Source organism: Camelus bactrianus, chromosome 14 (assembly GCF_048773025.1).
Source record: "Camelus bactrianus isolate YW-2024 breed Bactrian camel chromosome 14, ASM4877302v1, whole genome shotgun sequence".
In the NCBI taxonomy this organism is placed as follows: Eukaryota; Metazoa; Chordata; class Mammalia; order Artiodactyla; family Camelidae; genus Camelus; species Camelus bactrianus.
The window spans coordinates 7286342-7301760 of NC_133552.1; the positions used below are offsets into that span (position 1 = coordinate 7286342).

A 15419-nucleotide genomic window follows, 5' to 3' on the forward strand; every position below is an offset into this window, starting at 1 on the left:
ACACTGTGATGCATCAGGATGAAAAACACAGTAACATTTACCAAAGTTGACCATAAACAAGGCCGTAAAGCAAGTCTCCATGAAGTTCAAGTGATTGCAATCACTCAGGCTATGTTCTTTAATCACAGTGGCATTGAGCTAGTAATCAATAATAAAAAATGATAATAATTAAGGAATGCTCTTTGAGATAACCAGTGAGTCAAAGAATAAATAAAAATAGAAAGTAAAAAATATTTTTAACTGAAGAATAATGGAAATACTACATTGTAAACTTGTGGGTTGCTTAGAATGACTGTGTGGCCTTAAATGCATATATTAGAAAAAAAGCTGATAATCAATAACCTAACCACCCATTTCAAGAAGTTAGAAAAAGAATAATGTATCAAACTCAAAAAAAGTGCAATGAAGGAAATAATAGAGCTAAGAGCAGAAATTAATTAAAGAGAAAAAATTAATAGGCATGCTCATTTAAACCAAAAGTTGGACTTATTTAAAGACTAATAAAATTAATAAATCCGTGGCAAGTCTGATCAAGAGAGATAAGACACATGTCACCATCCTGAGAAATGTAAAGGGCGCATCACTACAGATGCTACAGATATAAAAGTAAGAGAACATATGAACATCTTTGTGCCAATAAACTTGAAAATTTAGATAAAATAGACAAATTCCTAGAGAAACGCAAGAAGAAAAGAAAATCTCAATAGTCATAGAAGTAATAAAGAAACTTAATCTATATTTGAAATTCTTTCCACAAAGAAAACTTTAAGGCCAGATGACTTTACAGATTAATTCAATATTTAAGGGACAAATTGCATTGATTTAATACAAATCCTCAAAGAGAAAACAGCTCAAGAGGAAATACATCTTAACATATTTTGTGAGACCCACATAAGCTTCATACTAAAACCTGACAAGAATTTAATGAGAAAGACAATTAAAAGGCAATTTCATTCATGAAGATAGATACAAAAAAATTAAACAAAATATTAGAAAATTTAATTTAGTGATATTAAAAAGATGACTCATCATGAGCAAATTGAATTATTCAAGAACTGCAAGATTGGTTTAATATCCTTCAGTTGGTTCAAATGTCCTTCAGTTCATTTGTATATTAATTATATTAATAGGGTCTTAAAAAGAAAATATCATATGATCTCAATAAATACAGAGAAAGCATTTAATAATATCATTCGTGAGAGAAACTCCTAATGAAACTAAGAATAAAAATGAACTCCCTTAGTTTGATAAAAGGTGTTTTTAAAAAAGCCTATAGTAAACAAACTAAATAGTGAATCCTGGAAGTGTTCCCTGAGATTAGAATGATCCAAGAAGCCCCCTTACCACTTTTATCAACATTATTAAAGATACTACCCAATGTATTAGAAAAGGAAAAATAAGATGTCAGGAATGGAAAAGAAGAAATAGGTTGTAGATCTATCTAAATGTGAAAGCTAAAAAACTAACATTCCTAGAAAATGACACAGGAGGATATTTCAATCCTTGGTATTAGGGAAAGATTTCTTAAACAAGATGCAAGGATTACTAACCATAAAGAAAGAATAATTAATAACTTGTATTTATCAAAATATACCATTAAGAATGTAAACAGGCTAGCCATAGAGTGACAGACGTTTGCAGCATAAAACCAACAGAGTTCTTATCTAGAAGAGTAAAGGGCCCTACAAATAAGTAAAATAAAGACACTCACAGAAGAATAAGTGGAGACTTGACCAGTTTACAAAACAGGTATCTAAATGGCCAATAAACATAAGAAAAGGATCTCAAATTCATTAGTAATCAGAGAGTTGCAGACTAAAGCCACATGAGATACAACTTCAAATTCACTAGAATGGCTAAAATTTAAAAGATTAACAATACTAAATATTGATGAGGAAATGGAGCAACAGGAACTCTCATACAATGCTCTAGAGAGAGTAAATTAGAATAACCTTTTTGGAAAACCAATGGGCATTATCTCCTGAAGTTGAGCATAGCACACCCTACAACCCAGAAGTTGTATTCCTCTGTATACATCCACTATGTGTAACATAAGACACAGAAATATCCAAAGCAGTATTATGAAGTCAAAAGCTGGAAGCAACCCAGATGTCCATCAGTAGTAAAATGAATAAATTGTGGATCCATCGTAAGTTAGAACACTATACAACAATGGAAGTGAGTGAGTGTGGATGACTTTTAAACATAAGTTGAATGAAAGAAAATAGACACAAAGTTATATATTGTATAATTCTACTTACAGTAGAGTTCAGAGCAGCTCAGACTAACCAATGGTGGCAGAAATTGGGATAGTGGTTACTTTTGAGGAAGAGGGAGAGGTTAGTGATTAAGAAAAAGTTGCAGCATTGCATCCTCTTAAAGAGGAATTTGTGGAATACAAATTAATCAAGATGAATGTTCAGTCTTCACTCCTTTTACCCAGTTTATGTTTGCTAAGCTTGATTTGGTGTCTTTCCCTAGAATAACCTTTCATGAAATGTGAATAATTGTTTTTCTCCATGTATTCAGGTTCATCAGCTTGGCTGCGAAGTTGTCGTCTTGCTATTGGAATTAAATCCTGACCAGATAAATCTTTTCAACTGGGCAATTGACCGATGCTACACTGGTTCCTACCAACTCGCATCTGGCTGCTTCAAAGCCATTGCTACTGTGTGTGGAAGCAGGTATGAATTCTTTAAATGGAAGGTACTGCCCAGTGACAAGTGCAATGAAAGATGCTCTTCATTCATATGAATAATTGAGAGCTGGCTGCTTTTGCAAGGATCTGAGCAAATTCTAAGGAAATACAAAATGGTCTGCATTTCCTCAGCAGACAGATTATTCCCTCTAAGTCCACAGCTACGCTGACTTTTCGTTCTACTGGGAGAATGGTTTGTAGTTATAGCACCCTTCTTTTTAATTGCCTGGAAATTTATAATGAAGTAATACAACAGGATTTGAAAATAATAAAGAAGATACATTAAAGGAATTAAGGGCATTTCTGGAGGTGTTTGTGATGGGTGCGAGCTGTAGGCCCTTCAGTCATTTTGAGACCAAACCAAACTCCAGAAGCAACCTAAAAATGCCAAATTCCTCTTGTCAAAAACTTCAGAAAGGAAGAAAAGGAAAGAAAATGTGTCTCCCTGGATTCCATAGATCACACTTAAAACCACTCCCTAATTATGTAAATTCGTCATTCAGGGGAGTCATTCAGCACTACAATTTATTGAGTGAAATAATTTCATAGCCAAGATGAAAGGGTTAATGAAGACTCCCCAGATTGCATACATTATTCCCAAGAAAAAGCTTATTATGTGTTAGAAATTGAGAGAAGGCAGCTCAAGATTATTTTTGAAAGGACTCATATAGACTTATTGCAGACTAAAGCCACATGAGATACAACTTCAAATTCACTAGAATGGCTAAAATTTAATTTTGATTAAATGTTGCGTTTTAATAGCTATCTTGAACTACCAGATAAAGAAAATAAGAGTAAATCAGTTTTAAATTCCAACCTATTATGGTCATAAATTAATAAGAACAGAATTTTAGAGGATATCTACTTTCAATAAACCTCAAGTGAATGTGCTATTCAAAGAAACGTTTCTCTTTAATATTTTTCTTTCTTTTATAAAGATAGTAGATAACATTTCATGTCTAAAGCTTTCATTTTCTATAACCTTAGTAGTAAAATTATTATATATGTATACTTAATTTCCATAAGAGATATAGCAGATGAGCATAATCTAAACTGTCTGATTTTCCATTGGTTTATTTCTTGATGTTAGCATTACTAAGTAATATTTATACCTATAGAATATTACCAAAACATTTTTTACAAAAATCTCTTTCCCTGGGGTGTGTTTTTATTTCATGTATTTCAACATTCTAAAAATGAATTTCTGTTCACATGACTCTGATTTTAAAAAAAACTTGTTTAGTATCTATGACTTGGACCATAGATTCCTTTGACAAAAATAAGAATAATAAAACGTCCCTCTCTTTGCTGCCCTTCTCCCAGTGAACTTGATTTGAACTATTCTAGTCAAATTTATTTCATTGTGTAGCCATCTCATAAAATATCACTCTGCATTCCTCTGAATAAATCTAGGTATTTTTTTAGCACAAATAAATGCTTTATGAATTTAGCAATATCATCTCAATTCCAGTAATATTTGAGTCACAAAAATATTAGGTTATAAAGCCTTCTATGTTTAGAGTATATTTTTTTAGGATTGTATCCTAAACTATTTTGGTTTCTTAAACAAATACTGTTTATCAGCTTACACTCAAGACACTCATCTCTTGTGAGGGAAGGTCAGAGGCCAGGCGATGCCATGGCTGCAAGTTCTCCGCCAAGACAGTAGCCAACACTTCTGTCATTTCTCACTACAGAGCATGTTGAGAATTTAAAGTCTCAGCTGTGGCCTAAATTTTGCTCTCTTTTCCCATAAATTCTCAGTCTGTATAGTCTGGATAAGCCTCCAGATGTGTTTGAGCAATCTTTGCTCCTAGGTTTTCAGTACTTTTTTCGAAAGCAACTCTGGTGTTTTAGACTTTGCTTTATTTTCTGCAAGTTTGCTTCTAAAAAACACCTAAGCAACTTATGAAATAATCTGTTCCTGAAAAGTCATACATAAACTGGATCATATTTTAAATTTCTCGAACAAGTTGTTTGTACAGTAACTCCCACAACAAGACCACGGTGTAAAGCAGAGAACACTTCCTAGAAAGTAAGTAATTACCTCTCCCTTCTCAAATAATAATGATCATATGTTGGGTTTATTTTTGTAGAAACAGGACAGCTTATAAGCAGACTTATTTATTAAGGAATCACTTATAATTGAGTTTTTTAAAAAACCTTAAAATTTTCACATTTTTTAGAATTCTCTTGTTGATTAAAACTTTCTACCTTTCTACCTTTTCTACCTAAAACTTTCTACCTTTAGTTTTAGAATTAAAGCGATTTTTGAGTGGCTAATATATCAATCCTTATGGTCAGCAGCTGTAATGGGAAAAAAAATGGTTCTCTACATTTTTTTTTTAATTTATGTATTGAATTCTTTGGAGGTAGACCTATCCAGGATGGAATCTAGGCTCCACCTCTCCTCCCTGACCTTGAGCAAATACTTAATTTCTCTAAGCCTCCCAGGCTTGCTGTGAAGATAAATAACAAATCTGGGTAAAGGACTTGGTATAGTAACAGCACAAAGTAAGCACATCATGACACAAATATTACCTGCCCATCAGTCATCATCTTCCTCACCACCATCATGGTGGGGGGGGGGCTGCCCAATTTCCCACATGATACGTCAGACTCATGCTTTTTTGCTCATTTAAAGTTCTAGAAAAGTAATCATTTTGGAGTGCAAATTGGTAAAGCCATTTTAAAGGGCAATATAGCCGTATCGACCAAAATTTTGACCCCACGTGACCTCTTCTAGAAATCTACTCTAAAGAAGTATTTGTACATTTGATGTCTGCAGCATTATAATAGTAGAAAAATGAAAATAACCTTTAAATGTTGGTCAGTGCATGGCAAAGGTTGGCTTCCCCAGGAAACAAGACTGTGAGGTGGAGATTTGAGTTCAAATATTTATTAGGGAAGGCCCTTGGGATCAAGCTCTATGGGGAAGTGAAGGATACCGGACTGGGCAGCGAAAAGAAACCTCAGCCAGTCCCACAGGGGTGCTGCTGGGGAGCAGGCATGGCCTTGGCCCAGAGAGACCAGGTCCCAGAGAGGGATTCAGCCCAAGACAGCAGCTTCCCACCCTGCAGAGTAAGGAGCGCCTCAGTCCTGCGACGGGGATCTGAGGGGCACACACAGCAACTGCCACAAGGCAGTGATCTATGGTCGGTCCATACTGTGGAATACTGCCCAGGTATTAAGAAGACTGAAGTGAGCCTCACTGGTGAAAAGGCGAATCTCCAAATAACACATGTAGGTGGTATGTTCACGGTTACGTTTGGAATCCTGTGTAGTGGCGGAGGGATATTTTGATGCAGATACATGCACATACACGCGTATGCAGAAGAGAGTGATTGCCTCTAACAACTGAGGCAGAGAAAGGAGGCGGAGCACTTCCACGTTTTCTTCTCCGCACCTCCCTGCAGCCAGCATCAACTTGCAACCCTTGTGTGAACCATCTTCAGGGTGGATCCTCCAAACCCCACATGTTGCTCGAATTTTCTAAAACAAAATATACTACTCGTATCATGCAAAATTAAATTTGATTTATATCAAAAATAAAAAGTGAAAAACAACCCTTCTTCCGTGTTTAACCAGTCCTCACTATAATCCCTCACTAAGTGTGCTGTACAATGGGCAGGTACCCGTAGTAGGAGTATGCCTTTCTAGAAGGATGATTGTCCTAAAACGGAACTTCCTAGATCGTGTAAGGAGCCCCCAGGAAAAAGAACATTCTTTTTTTTCACCTTTAAGCTGTCTTCTGCTTTCTGAAGTTTGCCTCAAAATATGTATCAGTCACTCGCTTCTGCTTGTGGCCCATTCGCTAATTGTTTACCTCACCAGGAGTTTTCTCTTTGAGACCTCGTTCCCACTGTAGACTAAGAAAGTACATACAGTGAGAAAGACGTCATCTTCAAGCAGTGTTACACAGCTAGAGAGAAGATGAGGACGTAACGGCCACATGGCATTTGCTCACACCACTGGTCCCCACAGAACCTATTCCTCGTGTTCCTCCTCTCCCCTGGCTCCCTCCCCGCACATCCAGTTACCAGTCCTGCTGATTCTGCCTCCCTTGTGTTTTTCACGTCTGTCCCCTCCTTTCTGTCTCTACCATCCCTGTCCTGATTCCGGCCCTTGTCAGTTCCCCTCTGGATTATTGTAACGGCTTCCAGCATTGACCCCTGTACAGTCCATCCTCCACCAGGCAATCAGAGTGACTCTTCAAAAGCTATCATTGTCCCACCGCCCTGCTACAGATCCCGTAGGGGCTTCATGATTTTTAGGATGAAGTCCATGAGCAGGTCATCATCTGAACCCACCTACCACCCTCGCCCCTTCTCCTTCTGTTCCTCTGCTTATTTCTTTCACTACGTCTGCTACACAGAGGTTCTTCCCTTTTGCAGGAGGTGTTGTGCATTTTCACTGTTGTAATCTTTGAAAATGCTGGCCTTCTCTCTGCCTAGAGCGCTCCCCGTGCTACTCCTTCTGTGGCCCTGCTAACAATCACCATGTCTCTGGTGCTTCAAGGCTCAGTTTCCTTGTGTCCCCCTTGGAAAGGCCTCCCCTAACCCCATGTCTGATGTAGGGGTCGCCTGTCGGGTTCTGTGTCGTGCGGGGGGTAGTCCCACCAAGACTCACTGTGACGAGACTGTGGAGTTTGTCTCCCTTACTGAACTATAAGCCTTCCTTAGGGGAGGAGACCAGCCTGACTAACTTAATATAATGACACTTTGCAGTTACTTCTGATACATTTTGGTGCCTAATAAATTTAGGTGGATTAAATGAAAATATTGTCAGTGAGTTACTGAGAAATTTAGACATATTTGTATTTGGTTTTCATTTGCCAATAGACAGATTTTTTTTGCATTCATTTATCCTGGTATGGCAGTATTCAGTTTTAACCAAAAATAGAGTTATTACCTTTCACCTACTAATAAACAACAAAAGAATGAGGGGGAAATGACCAAATGGGCATGGGACTGTCACTAGCAAGTGTGACTGAGGCCAGGGTGCCAACTAGAATTTGGAGAGGTAATGATTTATCAGGGTAACTAGCCAGGCTGTGTCATAAACTATGCTGTTGGTTTTTTTGTTTTTTTTTTAAGGAACTACCCCTTCGACATAGTGACATTGCTGAACCTTGTCCTATTCAAGGCCTCTGACACCAACAGAGAGATTTATGAAATCTCCATGCAGCTCATGCAGGCACGTATCGTTGACTGTACAGAAACTGCCACCCTTGGGCACAGAGAGTAGCAATGGTAGTTGGTCCCTAGATGGCTGTTTGTTTATTTCTGCACATCACTGGTCAGTATGTAGAGTCAAAACACAGTTACATGATCTTCTGTAAACACAGGGAGTAACGGCTGCTTTACCTTTAATAAATTAAAGTATGCATTCATTAGTTTTATTTAAAAAGCTTATTAAATATGAATACTCCTGAGACAGCCAGCCAGTGTTTTTTCCACACTGTTTCTGACTTTCCTGCCTCTTTGTAGATCCTTGAAGCAAAGCTTTTTGTATACTCGAAGAAAGTGGCTGAACAGAGACCGGGCAGTATTCTCTATGGAACGCACGGCCCGCTGCCTCCCCTCTACAGCGTGTCCCTAGCGCTCTTGTCGTGCGAGCTGGCCAGGATGTACCCCGAGCTCACGCTCCCACTCTTCTCAGGTACCGCACCATTGTCATTCAGGCCATGTGTGATCGTTTCTGCTCTGAGAATCCTTCCTTCTTAAATTCTAGTGTAATTTTGAGCCACAATTATTGATGCTAAATTTGTAGCTCAGAGTTGCTTTGGGCTAAGTTCAGTTACATATCTGTAAATATAAAACAGTGTGTTTATCTAAGTCAGTGTAAGTATAAATAAACACAGAACAAATGTGAAGATGCTTAGATGAATCATAATGCTCTACACACATTATGTATGTAAAATTTCCCAAAGAGATGAACTGTGGGTAGTGTAACTTCTAATACACACGACGGCTGTGAGTTGCTTTTTAGTGGTAGTGACGATGGTATTTTGTAGCTTAAATGTTGCCGTGTATCTAAGTTGTTGAGAGTTTGATTTGGGGCACATCTTTACAAGTAATCCTTGTGAATAATGTTTTGGAAAATCCACTTTTAAAGAATTACACGTGTTGATTAACTACTTGCCTAGGCCCACGTAGCTAGCACCTTGCTGAGAGATTGGCTTTGGTCTCTTAAGTCATCTTTCTTTTCCGTCCACATCACCAATACCTTAGTCCAAATCCTTATCTGTCCCCCCACCCCACCCCTGCCTCTAACATCGCCTGCCTGCCCCCTCCACACAGCGGACCATCCGCTACACAAAACCAAATATGCACAGCTCTTTTCAACTCAGATTTGTCTGCCCAGTTGTCCTAAAACTAACTGCTGATAGTAATAGCTCCTATCTACTGAGTGCCTGTGCTAGGCACTTTCTATACATTTCATTTATCCTTTAAACTCCACAACCCTATGAGTAGTGGTTAGAAATGAGGCTCTGGAGTTAGGAAGCCTGGGTTCATCCCTGGCCTGCCATTCACACAGCCTTGCTGTTTGACCTCAGGCAAGTCCCAGGACCTCTAAATTCCGTTTCCTTATCTACAATAGTAACCACCTTACAGAGTGTGAAGATTAATGTAAGCTAATACAGATCAAGCAGTTGGCCCAGTCCTGGCGTGGAATTAGCACTGTGATTCTCACGTCTATTTTACAGATGAGAAATTAAGACTCAGGGACAAGTAATTTGCTCAAGACTGTATAGCTAGGGAGCAAGCAAGTCGGAATTAAATGCAGATGTCTTCCTCCAAAGCCAGTGCTATAAAATTGAAACTCCTTCACTTGTTTAAAAAAAAAATCTCCTTTTCCACCTTTCATCTAAGAACCCTCTACTCCAATGACACTTCATCTCTTACCAACATTTCAGGCCCTTTTATAAATCCTTGCTTCTGTACCTGCTGCTTCCTCTGCTGGAAATGGCCCTTCTCCCATCTCCTTAGCTTCCAGTCTTCCTTAAGATCCAATTTAAAATCTGCTTCTACTGTGAAAACCTCTCTATTATCTGAGACAGAGTTAGTCACATCCTTGCATTGTGTCTGAAACAGTGGAAGGACTCAAGAAAAACCTTTTTCTTGGAATTTTCTTTAGAAAACCTTTCTTGGAAAACTAAAATTTATTTTTATTCACTCCAGCCAAGATTTTGAGTGCCACCAGTGTGCCAGGCACTGTGCTTGGGTCCTAGGAATACCAAGCGGAGTAAAACAGTCTACCATTAAAGGTTCACAGTCTAGTAATAAAGAAAGATGTGCAGGCTTGTGATTATGATGCAGTGCAGCAAGTGCGACTTTACCTTTTTTGTATATGTGTATATTTTTTATTGAAGTATAGTCAGTTTACAATGTTGTGTCAGTTTCTGGTGTACAGCATAATGCTCCAGTCAAGTGCAATTTTAAAAAAGCATGTTCTCTGTATGAGGTGGAAGATTGAGGAGTAATCAGTTTTGGGGCCAGGAACATCGGGAAAGACTCCCCAGAGAAGTTGGTGTCAGAGCTGCAGTTCGAAAGAAGAGAAGTTTGCAAAGCAGACAGGTAGTTGACATGGTAGTTGGCAAGTAGACAGGCGTCACAGGCCAAGGAAATGGCATATGCATCGGCTGAGAGGTATAAAATAGCTTGATGCATGTGAGAGATTATATAGTAGTCAACTGGGCTAACATCACATGCAGGGAAGGGGGAAGGGTCATAGACAGAGAGGCAGCAGTCCATCTCGGAAGGCCCTGTATTGTACCTTAAGGAGTTTGCAGGCCATTGGACTCTGTGTGCTTCTTGAAACCCCTGAGAACCCTGTGGACAGGGAGGGCATCCAAGCAAGCGGTGTGGGTTTTGACAGCCACTGATCAGTTTCATACAAGAAGAGAGGAGGATGAAATCAGAGTGAGTTTTGGAAAGACTGGCTGCAGTCTGGAGGGTGGATTAGGGAACGTCCAATCCAGAGAGAGGGGACCAGTTGAGGAACAACAGTAGTGCAAGGAGGAAACAATGAGGGACAGACTCAGACAGCCCAGTGAGAGCGGAGGGGAGAGACCACGGTCAAGAGCTGCTGGGCGTTTGCGCAGGAGGGAGTGCCTGATGTGGCGTCTGGTGGGCAGGTGGAGGTGGCCGCACCCAGAGAGCCCATGCAGAGGGAAGAGAAGGGTCAGGTGAGGGGAGATCACGAGCTCAGTTTGGGGTATCGGCTTGGAGTGTGGGCACCTGTTGGACATCCTTCTGTGTAGACAGACCAGGGTCAAGGAAAGGCCAGCACTAGCAACTCATGGACGACCAGAGGGGGTTAGAACCACAGGAGCAGATGAGGTCATGGATGGAGAGAATACAGAGTGAAAGAACGAACCTGGATACCCAGCTTGTGAGGACCAGGCCAAGGAAGGACGAGGGAGCAGAGGGAAGGAGGCGTGTTCACGGAAGGAAAATACCTGGAAAGTGTGTTTTATGGAAACCTGGGGAAAACAGGATTTCAGGGGAGAGAGTGAGCAGTCCACAGCCTTGAATATGTAGAGAGATCCGCGAAGATAAGGTCTAAAAATTACCATCCGGATTTCACAATTCATTAGTAGCAGTCGATGGTTTCCATGGAGAAGTAGCAGCAGAAGCCAGATCTCAGGGGCTTGGCTGAGAAAGAAGTAAAAAGGATGGAGCCACACTGGGTTGCAGAGTCGGAGGAGGAGGAGAGTCAAGCTTGTTTATTAGCTGGGAGGAGGGCGCTAGTGAAGGGGGAGAGGCTGACCGTTGGGGAGGAAGAGGGGCGATAAACCATCCAGCAAATTTAACAAAAAAAAGAAGCTCATGTAATGAGTTCAAGCAAGTTCAGCCTGAGTTTTTGTCCAGAATTGGCCTTTTGGCTATTTTGACTTATGAGGAGTAATTTTTAAATAATGTGGAAAAATAAAGAGGCTATTATAACAGATTCCTAGCTCTTGTTTTTACTGCCTTTACTACTTAAAAAAAAAAACCCTGTGGTGAGATTTTTATTGCCTGTAATTTCAGATGACTTAATTCCTTGTAGGTAGCCAGGCAGATTGTTTAAGTCGACCTCTCTCAAACAGCCAGAAAATGTACATTGCATCCCACTGGCGTTTTATTTGATTTGCTTCTGGAGAGGTGAATGGGGGTCATTTGCATGTCAGGGCATTTTTTTTCTCTTTTCCCTTTAAAACACCCCTACAATCTAGGCCCTGATCTAAATGTTTGGACAGACAGGCGTACCTCACCCCCTTGGACTTTGTCTGACAGACAAGACATAATAAACATCATAAATCATCCTAAATAGATGATTGCAATAAAAATCACAAGTTACTTATAAATTTTATAAGTATAAACTTATTTTATATAAATAAGTAATCTGATAGAAGGTGATTATTGCTACAAAAAGCCTGTAGATTTTGACACCACGATTAAAGGATGACAGGCATTCTTAAAGCGGTTGTCCCTCTGATTGGAAAGATTTCTCTCTCTCCAAAGTCCCAGTCCTTTCTAGCAGAGTTTAAATGGTTCTTTGGCCATAAAAATGCCCTGAATCTTTATAACAAGAAGTCGTTTTCCTCCACTGAACCCCCACAGCACTCTGTACCTCTCTTGTGCCATTGGTCACTTTCTACCTTGCCCCAGAGTTATCTGTCCACATCACGAGTCTCAGAGCTGCCTCCTCGGAGGAGGACCACCTCTTTATCCTGTGCTGTCTCCATAATGCCTCGCACAGCTCCTTGCACCTGGAGGAGTCCCAGTGTGTTGGAATAAATGAACATTCTGATTTTATAAGGATCTCAAGATGTGTCATAAAAGTCCGCAATGTCTGTCGTGACATGCGTGAAGTTTAGAAATTAAGTAAATTTTGAAATTTTGACCCGTGTGAAGCATAACGCATCTGACTATTGTGGCACAGCATTATTAACTATATTCTTACTCTTCAAGGTAAAATAATTATAATTGTGCTTTTGGGAGAAAGGCCACATCAGTGAAGGCTCCTGTTTGAGGGACCCAGCAGGTTATCTGGGTGGAATTCCTGGCATCTGCATTGTCTCTTGTAGAACAGCCACGAGCTCTCTAAATGGGATCGCAGGCCACCCTGGATAACAGCAAGTGCAGCAGACCAAGCTTTCTGATCTCCCTCAGGACAGGACAGTTTCTTCTGTAAATGTCAGCAATAGGAGATGACTTCTGAGTTTGCAGTATATACATTAAGTTGTGCTTTTAATTCTATAGAAAGCGTATTCAGATCATAAAATTCCGTGCTGCTGGTGGTGAAACAATGCAAAAATGCTGTCATTGGAGGCAGTGGTGAAATGACTGGGCTAGACATAGAGTTTTACCCTTTTGATTCATTTATTTCATAAAATGAAGCACAGCATGGAACACACACCTTCCACATAGTTGGCCATTTTCAAGTAGACACAGGAACGTGAGTCCACGCACTGGGCTTGTTCTTCCTGGAGGCTCACATCCCACTTTGTAACAGCCAGTAGTTCAAGCAAGGCACTTTGTGAAAGATGGGTCTAGTGGAAAGATAACGGTCATGGTGATAGTAGTCCTGCCTGCTGTGCATTAAGAGCCTTCTGGATGACAGGCACTGTGCCGAGTGTATTATACACATTACGATTGTATCTTTTAATCCTCACAGTAGGCCAGTGCGGGACCCTATTGGCCCCATTTTACAGATGAGGAAATGGAGAAACAGAGAGGTTAAATAACTAACCCAGAGTCTCATGCAGCTGGCATGTGGAGGAACTGGGATCTGGTCGCCTGTCCCTCTGAGCCCACGTCCCCTGTTTTGTCCACTCTGACGTAGTCCAGATGTGAGCTCGGGGTCTTCCTTCCCACTCCACGTTTCTCAAGCCTGTGCATTCCCCGCCGTGCTCCCAGGGGGCTGGAGGACAAGCCTCAGGTTTAAGACTGTGTGGCCTTGGGGAGCTGCTGTCCATGGAGACGCTTTGTGAGCTGAGGGCCCTGTTGGACCTGTCAGTTGCTGTTCCTGCTGTGGTTTACTTTGGTGGGATGACGTGGCTCTCTGTCACTCCTGTTCCCTCCAGAGGTGAGCCAGCGCTTCCCCACGACGCACCCGAATGGGCGTCAGATCATGCTCACCTACCTGCTGCCCTGGCTGCACAACATCGAGCTGGTGGACAGCAGGCTCCTCCTCCCGGGGTCGAGCCCCAGCAGCCCCGAGGACGACGTCAAGGACCGGGAAGGAGATGGCACGGCTTCCCACGGGCTGAAAGGCAGCGGCTGGGGCTCCCCGGAAGCGACGTCGCTGGTGCTGAATAACCTCATGTACATGACAGCCAAGGTAAACTCGGAGGAGTCGCGCCCCAGTGACGTGGCTCCTTCCTCCGAGGAAAGCTGGAGTTCATCACACCCCGGGCTGCAAACCCGGCACCTGTCGTTAAAAGTCACAGGACTAGGCCATGGAAGAAGAGGGGGTGAAGGTTGCACAACAGTGTGAGAGAGCTTCATGCCACTGAGCTGCACACTCAGAAATGGTTAAGATGGGAAACTTCATGTTGTGTGCATTTTACCGTAATTTTAATAATAAGCCTAACATTTAAAAACCATGTGAGTAACTATCGTGCTTGTGATTTGTGCATTATAAATTGCTTTAAAAAATGGCCTCTTTCTGATGAATGGCCACGTTTCCCCCTTCTGAGGATTTTAAGATGACTGTGACCCTTAAAATGACTTTTCATTGGACACTTTGCATCCTGACATTTTCCCCACGTGCCTCCAGGCGGGTTTTTATTGTGTTTGTTGCAGTATGGAGATGAGGTTCCAGGACCGGAAATGGAAAATGCCTGGAATGCGTTAGCCAACAACGAGAAATGGAGCAACAACCTGCGGGTCACCTTGCAGTTCCTGATCAGCCTGTGCGGGGTTAGCAGCGACACGCTTCTCCTGCCCTACGTGAGTGCCCCCTCGACTTTCCCGAGTCATTACTCTGTCCGTGGCTCTGTCAGCAATTTGTAAATCAGACTGTGCTCTTTGCTCCAAGTGGAATAGACGTGTCAGATTTCATCAGTCACACTAATCTCCTGTGAGCGTCCCAGGTGTTATGTTAAAGTTCCCTTCTGCCCCCCTGAGACGCAGGCTACAGTGTCCTAGTGACCCTTCTGTCATCCCCTTTCCAAGCCTTTGGACATAGACACCTATGGATGAAGGGGTGGACAGTCTTCTAATAATCACCGAAATTATTAGACCCATTACGTAAGAGAAACTAGGTGAAACATTCTGTTATTACTAATAAAAATGTTTCCTGTTTGTATCTTCATGCTCTTAAAACAAAAATGCAGAACATCCAAGTTTTTCTCTTCAAAGGTAGGCAGTGGAAGAGAGAAATAAGCAGAGAGAAGTCCTTCTGAGATGCCCGCTACTTACTGTTTGTATTTCAAGGTGGCGTGATCCATAAAACGGTTGCAGTTTTAAAACCCTAACTCAGGTGGCATCTGTGTGCTGGTTGTCTTTCTGAGCGATTCTATGCCTGCCTGCTATTTTGAGCCACATAAGCCTCATTGCAGCTTCAGTGCCTCAGGTTTGACTATGAGGGCGACAGTAATGCAGAGCTTTAATCCAGAGTTATTTTTAAAATTTAAAACCATGCAAGCAGCTAAAACTCGTTTGCTTCTAGGGAAGAAGAGACCAGCAGGGACTGGCTTCCTTTTGTAAAAAAAAAAAAACAAAAAACA

The 15419-nt window shown here is 41.2% G+C and overlaps 1 protein-coding gene across 7 annotated transcripts in view; it reads left to right on the top strand.

The window, feature by feature from the left end:
- Positions 1–15419, top strand: part of FRY (FRY microtubule binding protein) — a 361526-nt gene that overhangs the window by 275281 nt on the left and 70826 nt on the right. For all 7 annotated transcript variants that reach the window (XM_074378020.1, XM_045514136.2, XM_074378016.1 and 4 more), the window contains 5 exons: positions 2530–2684; positions 7795–7894; positions 8188–8359; positions 13773–14029; positions 14494–14640. In XM_074378020.1, coding sequence (XP_074234121.1) covers positions 2530–2684; positions 7795–7894; positions 8188–8359; positions 13773–14029; positions 14494–14640 — 831 coding nt within the window. The remainder of the gene's footprint in view (positions 1–2529; positions 2685–7794; positions 7895–8187; positions 8360–13772; positions 14030–14493; positions 14641–15419) is intronic.